Source organism: Arvicola amphibius, chromosome 8 (genome assembly GCF_903992535.2).
Source record: "Arvicola amphibius chromosome 8, mArvAmp1.2, whole genome shotgun sequence".
NCBI classification, from domain to species: domain Eukaryota; kingdom Metazoa; phylum Chordata; class Mammalia; order Rodentia; family Cricetidae; genus Arvicola; species Arvicola amphibius.
This window is the reverse complement of record NC_052054.1, coordinates 76,786,021-76,810,310: the sequence shown is the minus strand read 5'-3', so window position 1 is coordinate 76,810,310 and position 24,290 is coordinate 76,786,021. Positions and strand designations below refer to the sequence as shown.

The window sequence follows — 24,290 nt, the reverse complement described above, 5'->3', positions numbered from 1 at the left end:
GGGGCACAAGGGGTGAGCTCCACAGCGGTGAGGGAGGGGAGATTTCCTAAGCGCTAAGAAGGGGAAACATGTCCACATTGGGTTTCATGGTCTGAGTTGATGAGGATGACTGAGCAGGTCACTTCCTCTTCGTGTGGTAGCCTTTAGCAGACCAGCTGGACCTCTTTCCACCCAGGTACTAAATTCCCCAGGTTTCCAGAGGACCTAGCTGGTCATTTCCAGTCTCTCCACTGAGGAGGCAGCTACCGGAAGACATAAAGGAAGCATAAAGGAAGACTGTGGAACCGTGGGCATGAGAATAACACAAGCATCTAGGACAGACCAGGATAGGAACAACGGGAACCGCCGTAAATGGGCTGCCCATGCATGGTCAAACACTGCCAGAACATAAATGATGAAATGCAGGGGGTACAGAAACGGGCTGAAAGGATGTCCCCAAAACAATGTCAATATGGAGTTGGTCACTGTGGTTGTTGGGGATAGGCTACCATAGGTCCGAAGCCTTAACTCCGGGTTTCCTGGTTCTATTCTGATGTTTGTAAACAGGCTGGCATTTCACTCAACCATCCTGTTTCAGCCTCTAGAGTGCTGGGATGATAATCGCTTGCTACACCAGGCTTTTTCCTGGGTCCATTCCGACAGTACCTAGTCTAGGAAAAGGGGGTGGGAGTGGGGGGACTGGACTGTGATCTCTGTGCAGAGCAACTGCCCCCAGAAGAGCAAGAATCGCCACCCAGGCAATGGGAGAGAAGCTGAAAACGATCTTGTAGGCATAGAGTCTGGCGCTATTGGGAGGTGTGGTCTTGTTGGAGTAGGTGTAGCAGTTGTTGGGGGAAATGTCACTGGGGGCGGGCTTTGCAATCCCAGATGCACAAGCCTGGCCTAGTGTGCCTCAGTCTCTTCCTGATGCCTGCAGATCCAGATGCAGAACTCTCAGCTGCCTCTCCAGCACCTGTCTACCTGCACGCAACCAAGGTTCCCGCCATGATGATAATGGACTAAACCTCCCAACTGTAAGCCAGGCCCAGCTAAACGCTTTCCTTTGTAAGAGTTGTGGCCGGTGTCTCTTCACAGCCATAAACCCTATCTAAGACAGATGCCCATCTGTGAAGCCATCCCTGGTGCCCTCCACACGCAGGGCTGCGGAGGGGCAGCTCTGGGAAAGACTGTCCTGGTCGCAGGAAAGAAAGGCTTGACAAAATCTGTCTAGTAACAATCCCACACCTGAATGCCAGCATCGGAAGGCAGAGGCAGGCGGATCTGAGGCCTAGGACAGCCAGAGCTACGTAGTGAGACCCTGTCTGTCAGAACAAACAAATGGAAAACAAAACACACAGAAACTGCCAGGGAAACTTTGGCCCTAGTTCCGGAAAGTGCAGCTGACAGGCATTTCCCAGTGTGGTCCAAGAAACACACTGATGAGCCTTGGAATGTTGATATCGAACCCATCAACAGCAACTCACAATGTGTCTTTCTGATTCCTCGTCTCAAAGTCTGTTAACAATTAAGGGATGATTAATTCTGGGCTCCCTCTAGCAGCCACATGGCAGGTCTGTGGGACACCGCTCAGGGAGGTCTTTAAATTGGTAAAAGGGGAAAGGTTTTCTTTGAGACAGGGTCTCATGTAGTCCAAGACGGCCTCAGATAACGGTAGCTGAGATCGACTTCGAACCCGGGGTCCCCCTGCTTCCAGGTCCCGAATACTGGTTTCACAGACAGGGATGGCCATGCCTGTCAAGTGGAAAGGCTCCACAACTGCAACCTTCCCTACACACACCTCACTTTCCCAACGGCCACCATTATATTCTTCCTTTATTGGCTGTCCCTGTATAATACAAATCTGCAAGTTTAGATACAAAAAAAATCTGGAAATAAAAGATAGAAAAGTACCCGCCAGGCACCCCTTCCTCCTCTTCTGGGACCCCTCCCCAGCGGGCACCGACATGAGGTAACTGAGCGTCTTTGTCCCTCCCCCCTCCCCCTCTCCTGGGTCCCCAGTCGGGCCCCACCCCGTGAGACCTCGGCCCTACGGAAGACATGGTCCCCGAATGGGGGAGGGGGACTGGGCAAGCACAGCATTGGCAGTGAACGCAGCGTGGGCAGAGGGGAAGCCCTTGGCTTGTGCTGTGTGTACGGGGCGGGGAAGGGATGACCAGGCTTGAGGTGGGTCCAGGAGCGCCCCAAAGTGGACATCCCTCCTCCATCCTGCCCAACACTGAAAGGTGGAAGGGCAACAGAAACTGGGGAAAGTAGCTTGAACCGAGGGCATTCCGTATCTGGGGCTGGGTAAGGGGCATCGCCAGCCTAAGTCCGGCAGTGAAATGGTTCCCTTAGCCAGGCTGGGTCCATCCCTGAATTCCATCTTGGCGCAACCTAGGCATCACAATATTGGTTCTGTAGTGGTTTGTGAGGGGTGGCGGAGAGAAGGGCTTAGAGGGTGTGGTGAGGGGCGCAGCCCGGGGAGCAGCAATAGGGGAGAGGCTGGGCCTCCCCTTCTGAGTGTGGTGCACCCGGGGCTGATGAAGTGGGCGCAAAGCAACATGGGCTACAGTTCAATCTCGAAGGTCTTCTGCAAGTCACCAGAGAAGGGGTTAGAGGGCTTCTCCACAGCGGGTTTGCCTTCTAATGCTGCCCACTGGGCCTCAAAGGGGTCCAACTCAGGGGCTGGGGCAGGCGCTGGCTCTGGGGGCCAAGGCGCCCCATTGGGGCGTGGACGGGCCTGGCCACCAGGGGCGCTGGGTGCAGCAGGTGGGGGGAAGGCCCCGGCTTTTCCAAGCAGTGTGGCAGGTTGGGGCTGGAGCTGGGTAGCTGAGCAGAAGGCATTGGCCACCATCTGTGAAGGGGTGATGCCCACCACTGGCACCCGGGGCATGGGTGGATAACCCAGGCCTGGGTAGGCGGGCACGAATGGAGGCTGCATGTGTGTGGGTGGCAAGAACACAGCCACCTGGGCAGCTGCAGTGTCAAAGGGCCCCACGGGGGCAGAAAAGGGTGGAAGGGTGGGGGCCATGCTGGGCATTGGTGGCACGGAGGCTGCTTGCTGCTGCTGCTGCTGCTGCTGCTGTTGCTGTTGTTGCTGCTGCTGCTGCTGCTGCTGCTGCTGAGCTTTAGCCACTTGGGACACTTCCTCCAGCCATCGTTCAGCCTCTGAAGGTGTCCTCTTGTGCCCAGGCTGGAAGGCAGCTGCAGGGGGTACAGAGGGCTCGCCCCAGGCAGAAGTTCCTGGAGAGAGGCAAGTGAAAGGTATAGGTTGCCACGAAGAAACCCAGGATTCAGGGTGGCTTGGGGAATCAAAGCCTGGGTTCTACAGCAAGACCGTCTGTGAATCCCAGCTCAATCCTTCCCCACTGTCCTGATGATTTCACCTTAACTCAGCGGGTTTGCAGAGGGGAGAAAGGACAGCTCGGAGACTCTACAGCCCTTGATGGATCTAAACAGATCAACACACTACACTCACAGCCCAGTGTCCTTCCCCTGCCAGCCCTGAGTCTGCTGTTGATGATAACCATGGGGTGGGGGTGGGGGGCTGGAGAGATGCCTCAGAAGTTAAGAGCACTGGCTGCTCTTCCAGAGGTCCTGAGTTCAATTCCCAGCAACCACATGGTGGCTCACAACCATCTGTAATTAGATTTGGCGCCCTCTTCTGGCCTACAGGCACACATGCAGGCAGAACACTATACATAATTTTTTTTTTTTAAGATTTACCTTAATTCTAGCACGTCTAGCACTGTTTTCAGAGGCTAAGATTCTAAGACGCACGCGTCTTTCTCAGACTACCCAGTACAGGAAGATCTCACTGCCCTGAGTTTGTATCTTGCTAAGGTTGTGGGGGCACGTTTTTAAGGTTTGAAATTCAGAGAAACTTCAGAGGACAGAGAAGCCCCTGGTTCTCAGGTGATCCGTTGTTCTCAAATGATCGTGTGGCTCTGAGGCAATCCCATGGTTCTTAAATGATCCAACAGCACAAAGACAGTAACAGGGTTCTGGGGCAGTCCCATGCCTCTAAGTCTAAGCTCATCTCACAGTCCCAAGGCAATATAATGGCTCTAAAGTAATCCCATGGCTCTGAGACAAAACAGTTGTAGGATTCTCACTCTGAACCATCCATCCCTAGGATTCCCATGGTGGCCCTTCAGGTGCAAAGGAACGCAAGAGGGCCACTGGAGAGTGGCGGCCCGGGGGAGGGCTGCTCCTACCTGTTGTGGCAGATGGTGGCCCTGACGCTGGCACTCCAGCACTGGCAAAGGATGAGCTGATCTGTGTGCACAGAGCATTGATGCCATCGCTGTCACTGGCACCAGGAGGCTCCATCTCAGGCACTGTGAGGTTACAGAACGGCAGAGATGAGCAAACAGGTTCTGGCCTGCCGCAACCTGCCTTTCCTCTGGGTCCTCAGGACCCCTGCACGACCTAGTCTTTGTTTCCAGAGGTATGCAGGTCACTAGGTGACCATGGCCACTAAAATAACTGCACACATGGATGTGTGTGACCAGAGAGTGGAGCGACGACAAGAGCCAGTATGTGGCATCAGGTAACTGACAGTCACAGTGGCCCCAAACCAGGATCTCAAGATCTAAGTGACGACACGCGGAAGAGATGCTGAAAACTACCCATGTGCATTAACTAAATAGTGCACTCTGCCAGACGCACAGCAGATGCATGGAGGAGCTGCATCCAATCTGAAGGCATGGACGCTGGCCACGTGCATGCTCGCTGGCTGGGGATCATATGTTCTACTTTGGGGGTAGAGAAGTGGGTCCCTGGTGACCCCTCCTGGCCTAGCTCGACATATACATCATCATGGTGGTAATGAAACTATGCCAGCAAGACAGGGGACACAGAACAGCATGGGGGCCTCATACGAGCCTGAGAGGAACAAAGGCACAGTTTAGAGAAGCCGCAGCCTGGCACAGCAGTGTGGAGAGCAACAGCTCTCTATGCTGTCTTCAAGGGCACAAGGTGAGCGTGATGTAGTCTCTACACCAACTTCCTTAATAACTGCCATGTGTTCGTCCAACAAGGCAATGCAGGGTCCGAGGGTGTGGCTTCCAAGAGTGATGGAGGTTGAGGTGTGTGGTGTCCCGAGAGTCTACCTGTGCACTAGATGTGTGTGTGTGTGTGTGTGTGTGTGTGTGAGAGAGAGAGAGAGAGAGAGAGAGAGAGAGAGAGAGAGAGAGAGAGAGCACAAGAGGGAGGGAGAGAGAGAATCGGCATGCAGGGGATTTCTGAGCTTGTGTGAAGCTAAGTGTGTGGCATTTTAAAGGTGTAAATCCAGACACGTGACTTCTGAGTGCTCCCTTCTGGTGTATGTGCAACTTCAGTGTGCACATGATTACTGCACATATGTAACTCTGAGTTTCTGTGGCATGTACGTCAGAATGTGAAATTTCTGCATGGACACTCACTCTCGGGTGAATGTGCATCTGGCCCCAGGAGTGTGAGGCTTGAGAAGCCTGCCATCTCAAGCACACGGGTGACAAACTCCACGTGTGTCTGATGTCACAGTGCATGAGGACAGCAAATGTGAGGGTGTGTGACAAGCCAAGGAGTTCTGCCCTTCGCCCAGTGGAAACGAATCAACGCCCTCCATATCCACCTCCGCAGCCCTGGGAGCCAGGAGTCCCATGCATGGCATGTGGTGGCAGCTGTGAGAGTCAGACTCATGGCCTCAGGACCTCTCACAGCCCCTTGCCCATTTCCTATGGCAACAGCACGGCACTGTGCCAAGTCTTTCATCTCCCAGCCCACAGCAGATATGGCTTTCACAGACAGGATCTTGCTAGGTAGCCCAGGCTGGCCTTGAAATCATGATCCTTCTGCCTCTGGAATGCTGGGCTACTGGTGTCTTAGGTCACGACAAACAGCACCTCTTTCCTTTCCCGGGCCCAGGACAGACACTAATAATCAAACACAATGCTTCCGCGGCGCCCCACCTCCACTGTGCTCTTGGCTCACCCTACCTGCCCACTACTTGGACAGATTTGTAATTCTGTTCACTACACTCTGGAAGTCTCCCTTAGGCAAACACAGGATATACTGCTGCTGTTCCTGCCTGCTCCAGGGAAAGTCTGCTGAATTAGTTGTGACATCAGAATATCATGGTGTATGCTATCCCTCTACTCTCCCCGACCAAGGCAAACATTGCGAATCTTCTGTGGTCCTCTCCTGTGCCAGAGAGATCCTTTTATCAATCACTTAATACAGGTCATAGATCTATCCATCAAATGTTTGGAAAGAGCATTAAACTATGGTGCTTTTGTCCCGGACATAAAGGACATCCATGTTGCAATGTCTCTTTCCCTTGACTGTGGTAGACTTACCTGCCTGAAGGACAAAATGTGTGCCACCTTGCCCGTTCCCTGAGTAACCGCAGGCACTGTTAACTGACCATGACTGCATTACACGTCTATGGCTGTCTGCACTACACGTCTATGGCTGCACTACACGTCTATGGCTGCACTACATGTCTATGGCTGTCTGCACTACACGTCTATGACTGTCTGCACTACATGTCTATGGCTGTCTGCACTACACGTCTATGACTGTCTGCACTACATGTCTATGGCTGTCTGCACTACATGTCTATGGCTGTCTGCACTACACATCTATGACTGCACTACATGTCTATGACTGTCTGCACTACATGTCTATGGCTGTCTGCACTACACATCTATGACTGCACTACATGTCTATGACTGTCTGCACTACATGTCTATGACTGCACTACACGTCTACGGCCGCACTACACGTCTATAGCTGTCTGACTGCACTACACGTCTACGGCTGCACTACATGTCTGTGGCTGTCTGCACTACACGTCTATGGCTGCACTACATGTCTATGGTTGCACTACACGTCTATGACTGCACTACACGTCTACGACTGCACTACACATCTACAACTGCACTACACGTCTGCGGCTGTCTGCACTACACGTCTATGGCTGTCTGCACTACACGTCTATAGCTGTCTGACTGCACTACACGTCTATGACTGTCTGCACTACACGTCTACGGCTGTCTGCACTACACGTCTATGGCTGCACTACACGTCTACGGCTGTCTGCACTACACGTCTACGGCTGTCTGCACTACACGTCTACGGCTGTCTGCACTACACGTCTACGGCTGTCTGCACTACACGTCTACGGCTGACCCAGCAGACATGCTTTACCCGCAGCAGGCATGACTTATCCATCATGTTGTGCTAGCTCTCTTCTAGTCCTTGCCCACAGCAGACACTGCAAACGACCATATGTTCCACACGCTTAACCTCAGCCCCTGGCAGACAGTGCTAATCAATCACAATCTAGACCATCTCTCCTCTACCTCTTGCCCCCATCAGACAGTGCTGGTGGATTCTGATGTTCCTTCCTCCTGATCCAAGGGCTCACCTGTGCCCTTCACCTGGAAGTCGGTACGGCGCTGCAGGGTGGATGGCAGCTCGTTCAACCGCAGGCTCAGCTGACGTTTGAAAGGTGAGTTCTTCTGGCTGAGCGCCGGGAACCCACGAAAGGAGCCCTGGCGAACCAGCTGCTCCAGAGGTGCGTGGCGCCTGGGAATGGCAGCAGCAGTGGTGCCTGCGGCCACTGGGGTGCCTGCCTCCCCCTTCTCACCAGGGGATGTGGTAGCTGGTGTTGGGGACACGTGCCCAGGCTGGGCAGGGCCAGGAGCCACAGCGGGAGCGGCTGCTGCCTCTGCTAAAGACACAACAGACAGTTACCTCACTTAAGGCATTAAAAACCAGGCCCAACAGGCCTTGTGTTTGTAGTGCTGGGGATGGAACCCTGGGCACTGTGCGTAGCAGCCAAGCAGTCTCTGCTAAGCTACAATCCAGCCCCTCACTGGGGGATTCTAGGCAGGGGATCTACCACTGAGCCACACCCCAACCCCTCACTGGGGGATTCTAGGCAGGGGCTCTACCACTGAGCCACACCCCAGCCCTCACTGGGGGATTCTAGGCAGGGGCTCTACCACTGAGCCACACCCCAGCCCCTCACTGGGGGACTCTAGGCAGGGGCTCTACCACTGAGCCACACCCCCGTCCCTCACTGGGGGATTCTAGGCAGGGGCTCTACCACTGAGCCACACCCCAACCCCTCACTGGGGGATTCTAGGCAGGGGCTCTACCACTGAGCCACACCCCCGTCCCTCACTGGGGTAATCTAAGGAAGTCCCCTACCACTGAGCTATAATCCAGCCCCACCTGGTCTTCTTGGTCACTCCCTAGAGCTACCTTGTCACCCCACACATCTCATCCCCCAGACTCTGAAAAGTTGGCCCACCCAAGCCAAGATCACTCCTCAGGAGGCCACTGGGAAACTGTCCTCTAGCCTGACCCTCCATCTCTCTAGCCTCCTGTTCTCAGCTGCTCTCATCCCCGCTTGGGCCCTCTCTTTTCCCGACCATTTACGTTTACTTGGTTCACGAATACCTGTGAGACACTGCCCCAGGCGCCTTGCAAAAGTTAACTCATCCAATTCACACGAGCACTCGCACGGTCAGGACTATGGCCATTTTACAGATACGAAAACTGAGGTGATTAGTAAAGGCACAGGGCTCCAAAGGGGCGGATGACTCTGGAGATCCCCTGTATTCCCTGTGGTCTGTGTCTTTCTCTGCATCCCGCCCCCCACCGCATTTCCCTGTCTCTTACTGTTCTGCTCTCCTCTCTCCTCCATGGTTCTTTCTCAAACAGTGACTGGTGATTCCAGACTTGATTTGGCTCACATTATCCTTTCAGAACCTTTCCAGTTTGTTCCAACCCTTCAGTCTGGGTTCCTTCCACCCTGGGAGTCCCCCGTCTCTGAGTAGTTTGGACTCTCCACTTCAAAATGCAGGATGTTGACCCATGAATTCTTAAGACTGAGATGTTCCCTGCTAATATATCAGCCTCTGTCGCTGGTGCCCTGTGCTGAAAACTACAGCTCTTCTGCAGGGACCCAGAGGAGCCCGCCGCACCTGCCGCCCTTCCCCCAGTGTGCAGCACCCACCTTTCTTCTTGTCCCCAGCCTCACGCTCTGCAGGCCTGCCGCCCCCCGACAGGCGGAAGGAGCCCTCTCGGGCAAAGCTGGTGCGACTGGCGTCGAAGGCAGCCGTCACTCCACACTCTTTCTCCCGCCGCTGCTTCCTTTCCAGGCAGGCAGCGAACGCACAGCCCACAGCGTGGCTCAGCCTCTCGCCCTGCAGGAGAGGTGGCCCGGTTAGAAAGGTCACACCAGGTCAGGATGTCTGCAGCCAGGGGACCCCAGGCGAATCCCTTCGCCTCTCTGGACTTGAGTGTTTATCTGCCAACCAGATGAGGCGTAGAGCCTTGAGCTGGGTTGCAGCTGGGTTACAGGCCATCACTGTATCTAACACCAGAACTTCAAAAGCTGAGGCAGAAGGATCTAGGGTTGGAAGCCAGTTTGGACGACAGTGAGAGCCTACATCCTCATTCCCTAAACAAGAAGTTAGGTGCAGTAATCCTGGTTATTCGGGAGGCTGAGACAGGACAACCACTTGAGCCAGGAAAATCCTGACCAACCTGGGCAGCATAGAGAGCCATGCTCAAAAAAATCAAGCTGGGCATGGTGGTGCAGTCATATAATCCCAGCATATAGGAAGCAGAGACTGGTGGGTCTCTGTGAGTTCAAAGCCAGCCTGATCTACATAGTGAGTTCCGGGATAGCCTGGGCTACATAGTGAAGCCTTGTCTCAAGGGGGAAAAAAATCAACCGTGGAGGTGAGATGTCTCAGTCCAGTCTGACAATCACTGTAAGTTTGGGGCCAGCCTGATCTACAGAGTGAGTTCCAGAACAGCCATGGCTATATGGAGAAACTGTCTCGAAAAAGAAACAAATGAAAGGGAGAAAACAAAAAGCAGGTAGGAAGCATGATAAAAGATCTCCCGTGGTGACCTCTGGCCTCTACAAGCATGCTCACACATCCATGTCCACACACACAAATAATATAACCACAGAGGCACAAGGTACCTATGCTGGAAATACAGAACGCTTTGAAAGAGAAGCTAAAGACTGCCTAACAGAAAGCCTGGAAGGCAAACCAGCAAGACAGCATTGTTCCCCAGAGGGAGCTGCAGCTAATGAAATCTCTGTTGAAAACCCAATGGTGTCTTTGCAGAAATGGAAACGCTGATTCTGAAATTCAAATGGAATTCTGACGGATCCACGATAGCCAAGCCAATCTTGAAAATCAATCAAACTGTCAGGAGTGGCACACACCTTTAATCCCAGCACTTGGGAGGCAGAGGAAGGTGGATCTCTGTGAGTTTGAGGTCAGCCTGGTCTATATAATGAGACCCTGTTTGAACAAACAAACAAAACCAACTAAAGTAACCAAAGAAGCAACTCTCCCGCAAACAAACAAACTAATCTAATGAGAGAGAGAAAGAGAGACAGAGACTAGGTAGCCCCAAGTGACTTAGAGGTCACTATATAGCTGGGGGCTGTTCTTATATTCCCAAGTCTCCTGCCTCGAACCAAGCCCAGATTCACAATTCAAAATGGCCAATTTACATGTTTCACTTAAGAATTCTTTAAAAGTCAAACTGAAGAAGTACTAAGCGCTCCATGATCACTATCTAAAATCTGCTACGCCTGGTGCTCTATGCCTGAAATCCTAGCACTTGTTCAAGATTATCTTGTATTACATAGGAAGTTTGAGGCCAGCCTGGGCTACGCGAGACTCTCTTAAAAAGTCAAACACAAGTCTGAGGAAGACGGCTCAGTCGGTCGTGACGCATGCTCTACAGACACTGAGGACCTGAGTTCAAATCCTCAGTACTGGTGTAAAAAAGCCAGGAAAGGCTCCGTGAAACTATAATCAACACTGAAGGGTAGAGACTGGTGGGTCCCAAAAACTTCCAGCCCAGCCAAACCATGAGCTTCCTGTTCTCCGAGGGATGCTGTTTGAAGGCCATAAGGAAGAGAACGGAGGGATGCTATCAAACCTGAAGGTCACAACCTGTGCCCAAATGAGCCTGCTGCCAACTAAAGGAGACAAATTAAGTGACAAGAAGAAAAAAATGTACCCATATGGCCACATCAGGAGGAAGGGACTGTGGGACTATGTGGAAAACCTGACAGTATACGGCCAATGCCCCTTGGAGAAGCCACTGCGGCTTTCCCCAGAGTGGAGATGTCACTGTGCCCAGCATCCCACACACAGCCAGGTGGCTGGACACTTGAATCCATACCACCAACCACGGGCAAGCACGGCTTCCAAAAATAGCCACGGATAATTTCTCCCCCCACGTGCTCTTCCAAAACTTCCCAGTCCCTCATCAGAAGTGGAAGCTATGTCCACACCGGCCACCCCACCCCACCCCCCTGAACCCGGAAAGACCTCTGGGGCTCACTGAACACAGTCCCTCGGCGCCAGGAAAGGTGATGCCAAGACCATGTCCAAAATGGCCACACAGCTTCCCACTAGCACACTATGCTCAGTGTCTTCCCCTGCTCTCCTTCTCTCGAGACTCACTGTAGAGCCTTTGGTCTTCCTGTGGCATCCCTGCTGGGAGGATTTAGGGAGAGGCTCTCTGACAGCTGGGGGTGGGGTTGAACTAGCCAGTCTGCTAATGTAACAGCCCCAGATACTACCTAGGAGTTAAGATAAAATGAGAGATCTTGGAGCCAGGATGCCCCAGCTAGGTCTCCCTCAGATTCCTAAAAATGGAGAGAGGGTCAGCAAGATGGCTCAGTGGGTAAAAGCACTTGGCACGAAGGCCAATGACCTGAGTTCAATCCCCAGGACCCACATGGTAAGAAGAGAGAACCGACTTCTCTTGTAGACCAGGTGGGTCTCAAACTCAGAGATCTTCCTGCCTCTGCCTCCCAAGTGCTGGGATTAAAGGCATGCGCCACCACTGCCTGGCAAGAACCAACTTCTGGAAGTTGTCTTCAGATGCTTGCATGCACTGTGGTCCACAAGTCATGCTCAAACGCACAGACACATGCACATGCACACCCATCACAACGTAAGCAAATTTAATTTTTTTTTTTTTTTTTTGGTTTTTCGAGACAGGGTTTCTCTGCAACTTTAGAGCCTGTCCTGGAGCTAGCTCTTGTAGACCAGGCTGGTCTCGAACTCACAGAGATCCGCCTGCCTCTGCCTCCCGAGTGCTGGGATTAAAGGCGTGCATCACCACCGCCCGGCTAAGCAAATTTAATTTTAAAAGAGAAATAAGTGTAATTATAAGCCACAGGATTTCGGAGCAATTTGTTCCATAGCAAGTAAATAACTGATGAAACCATTACACTCACCTCCCACAACACGCAGAAATAAAACATTCTAATGTTTTAACATTTACTGTGTATGTGGGGGGGGAGAACATGTGGGCATCATGTGGATCCTGGGGATTAAACCTCAGGGAGTCAGGCTTAGCAGCAAGCGCCTTTACCCTCCATCTCTCAGGTCACAAATAAATCTTTATGTATTCTTCTTTTTTGGTGGTTTGTTTGTTTTTTTTGGTTTTTGATTATTTTTTTCTTTTGTTTTTGATACATGGTCTCTCTATATAGCTCTGGATGGCATGGAATTCACTCTGTAGACCAGGCTGGCCTTTAACTCACAGAGATCCGCTGTCTCTGCCCTGCAAATGTAGGGATTAAAGGTATGTACTACCACACGCAGCCTACTTTAAAAAACAAAAAGATTTTTTTTTTTAGTTTCATGGGTATGAGAGTTTATTCCGCATCTATATGAGTGCATTGCGCTCATGCCTGGTGCCCACAGAGGCTAGAGGAGGGTACCAGATGTCCTAGAACTGTAGTTGTAGATGGGTATAAACTGCTGTGTGGGTTACAGGAATGAAATCTTGGCACTCTGCAAGAGCAACAAGTGTTCTTAATTGCTGAGCCATCTCTCCAGACCCTCAAAATATCTTTAAAAATACATAAATAATTCCAAAAAAAGGAAAGAACCACAAACAAAATATACCAAGGCTGAAGGAATCCTGGAAACAATTAAGACATTGAGAAGGGCCCGAGGGAGTCTCCTGGGCAGAAAACTGCGCTGACCACAGTGTGTCTGATGCAGAAGCAAAAACTTGTGGCACTACTGGGCTTGAGGGTGGATGCCTTCTGCAATCCTAACATTTAGGAGATAGAGACAGGAAGATCAAAAGTTTGAGGCCAGGGCCTAGAGAGATGGCTCAGCTGTTAAGAGCACTTGCTGCTCTTGCTGAGGACCTGGGTTCAGTTCCCAGCACCCATATTGGGCAGCTCACAACTGTCTGTGACTCCAGTTCCAGGAACCTGACGCACATACATACAGTCAGGAGTGCACACCCACACACTAATACTAAGACCCATACAGGGTGATGATAACCAATGTTTTCCTTGATGCTTGGTATGCATAAACTAATCCGCTTCCACTCCAGACTCCTCCACATTAGAGACTAGGCAACTTCCTCCTCCTCCTCCTCCTTCTTCTCCTTTTTTTTTTTTTTTTTGTTGTTGTTGTTTTGGTTTTGTTTTTTTTGGGTTTTATTTGTTTGTTTGTTTTGTTTTTCAAGTCAGGGTTTCTCTGTGTAACAGTCCTGGCTATCCCAGAACTTGCTCTGCAGACTAGGCTGGCCTCGAACTCACAGAGGGCCGCCTGCCTCAGCCTCCGGAGCGCTGGGATTAAAGGTGCCACCATAACTTGCACACGCTTCCTTCCTGAGATGAGAGGTTCTGGTCCAGAGGGCCCAGGACTTGTCCCTGGGGCACGCAGAGTGAGGGAGAGAGCCCCAGCAGCTACACTACTCACGGAGTCCTTGAGAGCCAGAAAGCAATGGCAGATCCAGCGGCGCGTGGTGCCGTCACGGCATATGTAGGAGAAAGCCTTGTCCAGGTTGCGGTCAGGAGCGCAGAAGGAGACCTTCTCGATGGTCTGGTCTACAAGGAGGTCCTAGGAAGGGTTGAGGAGGCAGGCTGTGTAAACCATCTCTGCTGCTTGCACACATCACATGATCTCATCCTGAAGCAAATGCGGACCCAGCTGTCCTGGAGATAGCTGTGGACTAGCCTGCCCCAGGGTCATGATTTGGTCTGTCAGATCCGTCTGAGATGGAAGAGACAGCCTAGAGGCACAGACTTAGGAGAAAGACTGGACTCCAGGCCTGCAGGAGCCAGGAAGTGCCATTAATTCTTTGCCCAGGAAGAATTATTAATTGGACAGGAAAACAGGGAACAGCATTCAGGCAAAGGAACGACCTGTGCAAAGGTGACAACACCCAGCATGCCCTGGGCACCTCCTGGTGGGGGGTCTCCAGGCTGGAGTCAGGGGAGGCAAAGGGGAACAAACAGATGCCTAGAGCTTGGGCTCAGGTGACAGCCCAGGGACAGCGCCATTTGCCTCCATGCACACGGACCTGGCCCTCACTCCCGTCTCAGAAAAAGCCCCAGACCCTGGATCCTGGAGATCTCGTGTAATCACAAAATAGGGCTGGCATGTGCTCAGGTGGCGGAGTTCTGGCCTAGGTACATAGGAAACCCTAGGCCGCATTCCCAGCAAGACCGGAACTAGGCACCGTGACGGAAGTCTGTCAACCCAGCACTTGGGAGGTATAGGCAGGAGGACCAGAAGTTCAAGAACAACTTGGCAAACAGTGAGTTTGAGGCCGTCAGGGTTATGCTGGATCCAATTAAACAAAAACCCCAAACATGTAATAACCCATATTTGTTGATACGCTGAGCTTTTAAAAAAAATTTTTTTTTCTTCCAGTATGAAGCCCAGGATGGCCTTGGATTTGTAATCCTCCTGCCTCAACTTCCTTAGGGCTAGAATTACACACCTGTACCACTATACCCCGGCTCCTGGCAGAAGTGTTTTTGGTCTGCCGCTCACCTCCCCCTTTTCCATTGTGTGTGTGGGCGCATGTGTGTACACATGTATATCAACGGCCAGGGATGAGCTTGGTAATCATCCTCAGGGAGGACACTAGCAGTCGTGTGGGCTTCTGGGAATCTGACCTCACGTCCTCCTGCCTCTGTGGCAAGTGCTTTAACCATTGTACAATCCCACCAGCCTGATTTTATACAGTGCATACATACAGGCTTTCTGATTTGATGGCAGGATCTATTACAACCCGGTTTTATCTTTTTAAAGATGAGGCAATGGGAGCCCATAGGGGTTAAATCTTGTGCCCAGGGTTTCTCGGTTGGTGATAGGGTGGCTGGGACTGGCGCTGAGGTGGCTGCTTCAGTTCGTGCACACAGGTACCCATGCCCCATACCAATTCTCAAATAACCACATCCCTCAGTCCTCAATTAGGACTATAAGTCAGCCAAAGTGATGCAGGAACACATGGCCGAGTCGAGAGGCCCCCTTGGGCGGAACATCCCATGGTGGATGGGTAAGTCTCCCTGCACCCCAAAGATAGCCCTCCTACCTTGGTTTTGTCGTCCACCACTCGGAGTCCATCGGCTGACACCCACAGGACAGACTTCACGGATTTCCGGCCCATCTGGGGTGAGGGCAGGGAACAGAGCGGCCTGGTCAGGGTCACCTCTTCCGGTCTGCTCTTGCCCCCTCCCTGCATCCAGCCCCTCACTCACCGCCTTCAGCTTCTTCACAGCATCTTCGCAAACATGCATCCCCCGGGACTCCTCTACTTCCACGTGACCCAGGTACTTGGGGTGGGGGGAGGAGGAAATGAAATAAACAGTAATCAATCATTCTCAGCATCACCGAGCATCTCCATACTCAGGGCCACAGTTCTCAGCCCATCAGATGCAGTCATTCATTCTGCATTTCCAATCCATAGGGTGGGAACCACATTTCTAGCCCAGACACACAGCTCAGAAAACCATACAGAGATTCGGGTCCTGTCTCTGTCGCTGGGTCTTCATGCCTCACTCTTGGCCTTCTGAGGACCAGCATGCTCCTCCCGTGTCTCTGAGGACATGATGGAGGGAGGCCACAAGGCTGCTCCACCCACCCTGACATCAGCTAAAAAGGAAGCCGGCCAGTGCTGGAAATGCAGCTCAGTGGAGGTCTGCTTGCCTAGCATGCACAAGGCTTGCTGGGTTTTTTGTTTGTTTGTTTGTTTTTGGTTTTTCTGAGTAGCCCTGGCTGTGCTGTAACTCACTCTACTAACTCTGTAGACTAAGCTGGCCTCAGACATCTGACTGCCTCTGCCTCCCGAATGCTAGGATTAAAGGTGTGCACCACAGGAAGATCTCCGAATTTGAGACCAGCCTGGTCTATAGAGCAAGCGCTAGTAAAGTCATAGGAACCACACAGAGAAAGCATGTCTCATGCTTTTTTTAAAAAGAAATGTTTTAATAAACCATAAGGCCACTGGTTTAATCCCTAATATGCACACAAGAAGACACACACACACACAAACACACAGAGCACAGATCTGTGCTCACTCTCCCTCCTATGATGGCAAATGGAAAGTGGGGCTTTCTGCAGATGCAATGACTGTCCCTGGAATCTCCAGTGAGACTAAGTTCCATTACCCAGAGTTGCAGTTTTAAGTCCTTATAACCTACCTTCCTCGTGCTGGGGATGGAATCCAGGGCCTTCCACAATGCTAGAAAAGTGGTCTACCACTGAGCCACACCCCAGCCCCTCACTGGGGGATTCTAGGCAGGGGCTTTACCACTGTGCTCCACTTCCAGTCCCTTACTGGGGGGTTCTAGACAGGGGCTCTACCACTGAACCACACCCCAGCCCCTCACCGGGGGATTCTAGGCAGGGGCTCTACCACTGAGCCACGCCCCAGCCCCTCACTGGGGGATTCTAGGCAAGTATCTCCTGCTAAGCCACATGCACCCTGCTGTACAAAGACTGTTTTTATTTAACAGATGCCCCCTTATTAGCTGACATTCTTTCCCCACTTTCACCAGCACTTCCTGTGCCTGCCACATCAACCCCTCACATTTTGGGTACACTTCTAGGGAAGAGAAAACCAGGCTGAGGACCTAGTCTCTCAGATGAGAAGGGAGAAAGGCTGAATCCCACCACTCAGGCCTCCCTGGGAGAGCAGACTATGTTGTAAACCAGAATGCCCAGAACAGGAAAAGAGCCTTGCCAACGCTGTCACCTTTCTGTAACCTTTTAGTGCACGTTATCTGTGAGTCCCTGAAGGATTAGGTGACAAGTCTTTACCCCTCAGGATTATCCCCCAAGTGATATCTGGTGTAAGACAGAATGTGCTAGGCGTGTGATCAGTGCAGGGGGAAATGGGAGGATCTTGAGTTCAAGCCAGCTTGGGGTACAGAGTAAGTTCAAGGCCAGCTTAATGAGACAGAGCCTAAAAATAATAAAGGAGGCTGCTTTGTGTGTGTGCACGTGTGTGCATGCTTACACGCAGGGCCTCAGGTTCCAATTCTACGAAGGTGATGGGGCGTGTTCTAGGACTACAGGCAAGTGCCATCATGCCAGTGCATTTGGAAGTCGCCGTTCACACAGCTCCTAACGCAGAGCCCCACAGCTCCTAACGCAGAGCTCCACAGCTCCTAACGCAGAGCTCGCAGCTCCTAACGCAGAGGCCGCAGCTCCTAACGCAGAGCCCCGCAGCTCCTAACGCAGAGCCCCACAGCTCCTAACGCAGAGCTCGCAGCTCCTAACGCAGAGGCCGCAGCTCCTAACGCAGAGCCCCGCAGCTCCTAACGCAGAGCCCCACAGTACAGGTCTCACAACAATGGCCTCTGACAATTTGCCCAGCGCCCCCAGGATCAGCAGGCACGCTGTAGGCACAAAACAGGCGATCCACGCCGTGCACTCACCCTGACAGGGAAGCTGCATGTGCCCTTGCGCACTGCATCCTCGTCTGCCTGCCACTGGTGTGGGCGCGATGCCTCGGGCACATAGGCTGGCTTCCTCCGCCGCAGACTCTGCCGTAACTTGTTCATGGTGCCCGCCCCGTCTAGTGGCACAGGACAGGGATATGGGTTAAAATGGAGGTCAGCGGTGTGGAGATGAGGTGATAGAGCTAAGGGCTTGCTAGAGGAGCAGGTGTGGGTGGCTCCACCCGGTGGATACTGGTTATGCAGAGGGTTCCAGAATTGTGGATCCAGGGCTTCAGGGGTGCACGGTAAGGGATATGGAAGTCTGGGTGGGTGGAAATCACAGGTCATGGGCTTTAGGGGTTCAGAGGTTTGGGGTATGATGGAAAAGCCACAGAGATCCAAAGAATGAGAGGTCAGGGCACTGGAGCTGGGGGACTAGGGGTCAAGGGTCATAATGTCCAGAGGGGGAGGTTGAGGACCGAGGGTCAGTGAAGATGATCAGGGATAAGAACATGGAGCCAGGTAGCAGAGCTTGGCCTAGCCTGCAAGGCTACAGTGTCAACTCCAAGTTCAAGGAAAACAGGAGAGAGACAGGAAAGGAGAGGGACGGGGAGAGCAAGAGAGAGAATGTAACATGTACAGCTCTCTGACAGCTGAGTGCAGATGAAGCGAGGCCTCAGGTGGTCCTCGGAGGCAGGCTGTAAAAGACTCCTTATGTGAATGACTGTTCGTGAGACTTAGGGCGTTGGCTGTGAGGGAGCCTGCATCCCCAAGAGGGGTTGTTATTGGTGAGCACACATCTCTGGAGGTTTCTGCTGCAGGGCACTCATGCCTGAGTAGCCATGCGTGTGCACCGGTGCATGCGATGTCTCTGTATAGTTCCTGTCTACGAGAGCTTGTAGTTTCTGTGCATGTTGCCTTGCATGGATTGCTGGCCCTGATGGGTGTTTCCATGACTGTTTTCCATAGGGCAGTGCTTCTGTGAGAGGCTGGGACTACTGCCCTTTAGAGCTGCTGCCTCTGAGAGTGGGAGTCTATGACCATTATCCATAAGATGGTGCCTGTGTCCAAGAGGGCGGCAGCTAATGAGACTGTATGTAGATGGCTTCGGTGAGGGTTGATGCTTTTGTTTGCTTTCTCAAATCTGGCCACTCCAGCTGTGTCTGCTGGATGGTGAGAGTCCATTTGATGTTCTGCTGTCTACTTCTTCTATCTGCTACTCGATATTTATTGTTTTACTTTTGCTTGCTTTATACTTAATAAACTCACTCATTCAGAACCCAAAGCAGGGCTTCCCAGGTCATTCTCCTGGCTGACAGTGTGTCTGTAAAGCAATGATGTGTCCCTGAGGGTGTGTAGCTGGACTGAGACCATGGCTGTCGGTGTGACTGCTGACTGAGTAGCTGTTGTCTAAGAGTGCTGAGCACTATTGGTGAGAGTGTGAGTAAAAGCATAGGTCTTTTGGGGTTCACAGGTGCCGTCTGTGAGGCTGTCGGTCTACAGAAGTGTCGCCGTCAGAGCTGTAGTCATAGCACAGCTGATGGTGTTTGCCTAGCATGCAGGAAGCCGTGTGTCCCATCTCCAGCCTGCATAAATGGGGCATGGTGGCACATGCCTTCAGCTCTAGCATTTGAGAGAAAGAGGCAGGAGTATCAGTTCAAGGACACACTTGGTAATATAGTGAGTTCAAAGGCAGCCTTAGATAAAGGAAACACTGATGTCTGGACCTATGGACCTGTGCATACTGGGTGGAGACTGTCAAGGTATAATATCTGTTTTCTCCTCCTCCTCCTCTTCCTCCTCCTGCTCCTCCTCCTCCTCCTCCTCCTCCTCCTCCTCTTCCTCCTTCTCTTCAGCATCAACTTACTACGTATCCCTTGACTGGCCTAGAAGTCGCTATGTAGACCAGGCTGACAATAAACTCAGAGAGTTCTGCCTACCTCTGTCTCCTGGCTGTTGGGAGTATAAGCAAGCACCAACATCTTACTGCTTTAGAGATGGGTCCCAAGTAGCCCATGTTGGGCTCAAGCTTGCTGTGTAGCTGAAGCTGGACTCGAACTCCTGATCTCATGCCTCAGCCTCCCAAGAGCTGGGATTATAGACCCTCACCATCTTATCTGGCCATATATATCTCTTGAGTGTATTTCTAGGAATGGGTGTACAAGTGCCAGTGGTTGCCTGTGTGCTGTCTGGGAGGGTCTGTAGATATGTGCACATGAACACATGTGTTTGTGTGAATAAATAGCCACTTAGTAAATCTAGAAGTGTGCTTGTTGCTGCATTTAACAAGCATGTGGAAACCATGTGTGTGCAGGTTGAACTGTAAATCTATGGACGTGTAAAGGTCTGAGTATGTGTACCTGCAAGAGTTTGATCTGTACATAATCGTTGTGTGCGGGAGGTTGTTGGTGTCTGTAGGTGGGGGTTTAGGATGTGTGTCTGTGACCATAGGGGCTTTGATGGTCACTGTGTACAACAAAGTATTCAACGAAGCCTGTGTGACAGTGGCTGGCAGTTCCTCTGGTCACACTAGGCATAACCATGACCCATGGATGATACAAACCCTGTCCTTTGTCAAGCTGGTCACTCACCTGACTCCGTCCTGAAGGTTTCAGGGGGCCCCGAGGCCCCACAGGGGGCTGGGGACAAATGCTGACCAGGTCTCCTGGGTCCACCCTGCTCAAGGGAGTGAGAAGATGAGAAGTTTGTGGAGGGGAATTCGGTCCCCTACTCAACCCCCACCTTGGACCTTAGCCAACCCCTCCATCTCAGGCTCCCTAGTAAGAACCCTGGTAGTCATAGCAACTGTTACTAGGGAGACCAGCCACCTGGTTCTATGGGCCCAGGAAGGAGTAGGTGTGTTGGGGGACACTGACGGGTCTCTCAATACCCAAGGAGATGATGGGAAGTGAGTGGCTTTGCCCTCTACTGTCATGTTCAGGGTTATACACAAACACATAGCCACACACACCTGAGCAGGCAACAGTTTCCTTAGCAGTTTGGTCACATCTCAGCACACTTTATGACACAGACATCACAACAGCTATGTACCTCAGGTCATAAGACACAACTAACATCTGGCCCCATGTTGGTATTCATGGCACACACAGCTCTCCATTTGTCCACACGCATGTGTGTGTCTCAGCCAACCACAGGCACTTACTCAATCCAACAACTGATAACATCCACTCGTTTTCTGGGCTATGTACTGGAGCAGGCACATGCATACGGGGGATGCGTGTCCAAGTCCACCTCATGACAGCTGTGTCTCCTAAGGCACACACCCTAGGCGGAAACACATACAGACTGGCCACCTCTCGGGTCACCATAAGCACTTGGTCACACAGGAGCACAATCACCTACGTGAACTGAGGCACACTGGTCTTACCAAGCCCGGCACCCCCTCCACACCCCAGCAACACACAGCTGTAGATGCACAAGGTCATTCACCCTCAAGCAGCACCAGTTACATCAACACACTTTGACAGAGTCACAGACTACCAGGGGCATGCCTACGTCTGGTCGTCACACGCACTGCTCGCTCCTCTGAGACAACCGCTCTTACGTATGAGCCTCTCTTCATGGACAGCCACATGCTGTCGAAACTGATAGCCACAGCCCGAGCATTACAGACATAGCGTACCATCAGCCAGAGGCCGAGGGACGAGGATGGCCGGCCTCAGACAGTCACATACATTCCAGAAACAGTTGTGTATGGAGTCACTCTGCATCAGTGCCGATGGCGCCCAGCCATCTGTCATGCTGGTGTCCCATCCACAGCAGTACCATGTTATCCTATCACAGATAAACAGTCTCCGTGAGGATTCAAGTCACGTAGGCAAGAATGTGGCCGCATATAATCAATCACTACCCCACGTGGACAGATACACAAAATCACAGCCCCACTAATACTCAAAGTCTTACAGAGAGGAACTTAAAACACACAGTTCGGTTCTCCACACCACAAGTACACAGTTGGGTGCACACACAAACGACGTGACCCAGTCAGCATTTACAGCTGGCTTTACATGGAAAACACAGTCACTTCACCACAAATCACACACACCCTCCCAGGCTAGGACACCAGCATAGAGTCCCCCAGGGTCACAGACAACTGGGTCACACACACACAGAGGAACAGAAGCTGGTCCACCTGTGCACCCCCAGGTGCAGGTTGAGTCCCACACAACTGGCCTTTCATAGTAGACAAGAGTTTCAGATAGTCACAACTCAAATCACACATAGGTGGCTGTGGTACGTACTCGGTATCACACAGCTAGGTGGAGAGCCATTTGTACAACCTCAGTCACACACACAGACATGGCTAGGGACATACGCACTGCCATCCCACAAACCCAGGCACAATATGACTTCAAACACGACAGCAGTGCGGTGACGCTCACAGAGACAAAATCAGTCAGACATAAGCACATCGTGCCACATATGGCCATCGTCACAGTCACAGTCCTACTAACACACTGTCACAACTCCACCCACATCTTCAGTCAGCCACACAGAAGTCCAAACCCAACACAGATGTTGACCTACACCAAGGTACACACACACAGGGTCACAAAAGACATAAGCACAAACACAACCTAACCACAACCACACACCCCTCTAAACATGATCCAAAAAGTAGAGGAGCTTGTACAGTGAGCAGCTGCCATTCACATCCAGTCACACAAACACGAGTCTCACACACACACACACACACACACACACACACACACACACCACGGACACCAGCACATCCAACCACAAGCATGCAGATAGACAACGTAGGATTCCTTCTCCTTGCCAGCTGCAACGCAAGCACACACACGTACACAGTCACACAAACACCAGGTCACACTTCTAGCCACCTCCCCAACCCTTGCACCCCCACCCCCCACCCCATACCACACACAAAGCCGCTGGTCACCACAGAGGCAGCAGACAGGTTTCCAGCGGGTCTCTGGGGAGCCGCCCCCAGCCCAAGCTGAATCCTGGAGTCTGGGGAGGGGGGTTCCCGTCTGGCTAGGAAAGCTGAGCATTGTCTCCGGGTGGGGCCTCTCTTAGACAGCTGAGCAGCCCTAGGGACAAAGGGGGTGGCCTAGGAGACCAATGTCTTGAGACCCCTGACTAAGCATGGGGTGGAGGTGGGGTAGGGGGGGAATGCCTGAAATTCTCCTTATTTTATTCATGCTGGGGTGGAGTTACAGACACAGGGACCTTGTTTTGAGAAGGGGATTTGCCTGGGACACCGCCCAAGGGCTGGGGTGGGGGGGGAGCAGGCTGGATCCAGGACCCCTGGGAGTAGACAGTACTTGGATGAACCCCCACACCCCACAGCCTTGGCCTTGGCAGTTCTACCCAGGGAGCTAATCTTCAAGATCTCGATCAGGGGGCTGTTGTGCTGGAAGAACCCCTCTGGCAGGAGGAGTACGGATTTTGTCTGGAATAGGCTCAGTTAAGGCCTTAGCTTGATAAAGGGAACTGTGTCCCGGACCTTGAACACCAAACCTTGCCCAGGGAGTTGTACCTAGAATTTATGCAGCCCTGTCCTTGATTTGGGGGGAATTTGTATCCCAGAATCCCTATTTCCAGGGCCTTCGCAGAGATGGCCTGTCCTGGGGACCCCAGTCTGGCAGGTTTAGGATTGCCGGGGGCCTGTTCTCGGACCCCCACCCAGGACCACCCTCTCCAGTCTTGGCATCTTCTCTCCATCCGGGCGCTGCTGCCGCCTCCCACCCTCCGCCACATCAGCAGCGGCGCCGCCCCCGGCCCGAGCCCCCCGAGCCCGCCCTTCTCACGCTGGCCGCCGCGCTGCGGGACATCCAGGGCCCGGGCGCCCCCGCCTCCCGCGGCCCCGGCTGGGCCCGGCTTCCAGAGTGCTGCTGCTGCTGTGGCGGCGGCGGCTCGGACTGACGCGGGCCGGGCCCAGGGCCGGCGGCTGGTGCGGGATGCAGGCGCGCGAGCCAGCTCGGCTCCGCGGAGGATTCCGTTCCGGGGGCGGGGGAGCATCCCTCCCTCGGCGCCCCGCCCCGGCCCCGCCCATTGGCCCACCGCCTGCTGTATATGCAAAAGAGACTCCGCCTCCCCACAGACCACGCCCCCACACAAATACTACCCGGTCTCCTCCCATGCAGAAGCCGCCCCGCCCCGCCCCGCCCCGCCTCTTGGCCTGGCCTTGCGGGAACCTGCACGCATCCCTGGCGGACTGCATCCCAGGTTCAGGCGCAGGTTCTGTTTCCTTCTGTTACCCCTGACCTCAGATCCCCTATGGTTCTGCTTCTGAAGAATTGCTTTGGGAGGCGCCTTGACGTCCTCAGATCTTGCTTAACCCCACGGTTCTCCCAGCCCGGCGGGGGCGGGCAGAAGCGGTGACGAGGCACTTTTTGCAAGCCAGGGGAGGGGAAAGGAACAGACCCCGAAGTCCTGGAGGGAGATCACTCCGGCTTGCGGAGAGAAGGCATTGGGATAGGACCAGGTCCTAGTTCTGGACGCTGCTGCACACCCACTCCGGTCCTGTGGGTTTGGCAAAGCAGCTGGTAGGGGCATTAGGGCCCATTAGCAAAGGCGA

General features: G+C 52.8%; 1 protein-coding gene across 4 annotated transcripts; it reads right to left on the bottom strand.

Moving 5' to 3' along the window:
- Positions 1 to 1,858: 1,858 nt before the first annotated feature.
- On the bottom strand, positions 1,859 to 24,067 carry Numbl (NUMB like endocytic adaptor protein). Of its 4 annotated transcripts, none has more exons than XM_038338542.1 (10): positions 23,978 to 24,067; positions 20,317 to 20,401; positions 17,723 to 17,862; positions 15,542 to 15,616; positions 15,376 to 15,450; positions 13,752 to 13,892; positions 8,993 to 9,182; positions 7,394 to 7,699; positions 4,197 to 4,319; positions 1,859 to 3,222 (listed from the first exon to the last, which is right to left on the bottom strand). In XM_038338542.1, the coding sequence occupies exons 3-10, from the start codon at positions 17,846 to 17,848 to the stop codon at positions 2,546 to 2,548; spliced, it is 1,713 nt and encodes a 570-aa protein (XP_038194470.1). In that variant the 5' UTR covers positions 17,849 to 17,862; positions 20,317 to 20,401; positions 23,978 to 24,067; the 3' UTR covers positions 1,859 to 2,545. The 4 variants fall into 4 exon arrangements, with proteins under 4 accessions (XP_038194470.1, XP_038194468.1, XP_038194466.1 ...); XM_038338540.1 differs by lacking the exon at positions 23,978 to 24,067 and adding an exon at positions 23,908 to 23,962; XM_038338538.1 differs by lacking the exon at positions 23,978 to 24,067 and adding an exon at positions 23,521 to 23,645.
- Positions 24,068 to 24,290: the final 223 nt, after the last annotated feature.

Bases quoted from the DNA above. Each gene is read 5' to 3' on its own strand.
- Numbl (XM_038338538.1), bottom strand. From the start codon at position 23,544: ATGTCCCGCAGCGCGGCGGCCAGC. The intron at 7,700-8,992 runs GTGGGTGCTGCA...TTGTGTCTTTAG, and splicing joins GGCTGGGGACAAGAAGAAAG to CAGAGGCAGCAGCCGCTCCC. The intron at 3,223-4,196 runs GTAGGAGCAGCC...GCCTCTCTCCAG, and splicing joins GCCACCATCTGCCACAACAG to GAACTTCTGCCTGGGGCGAG.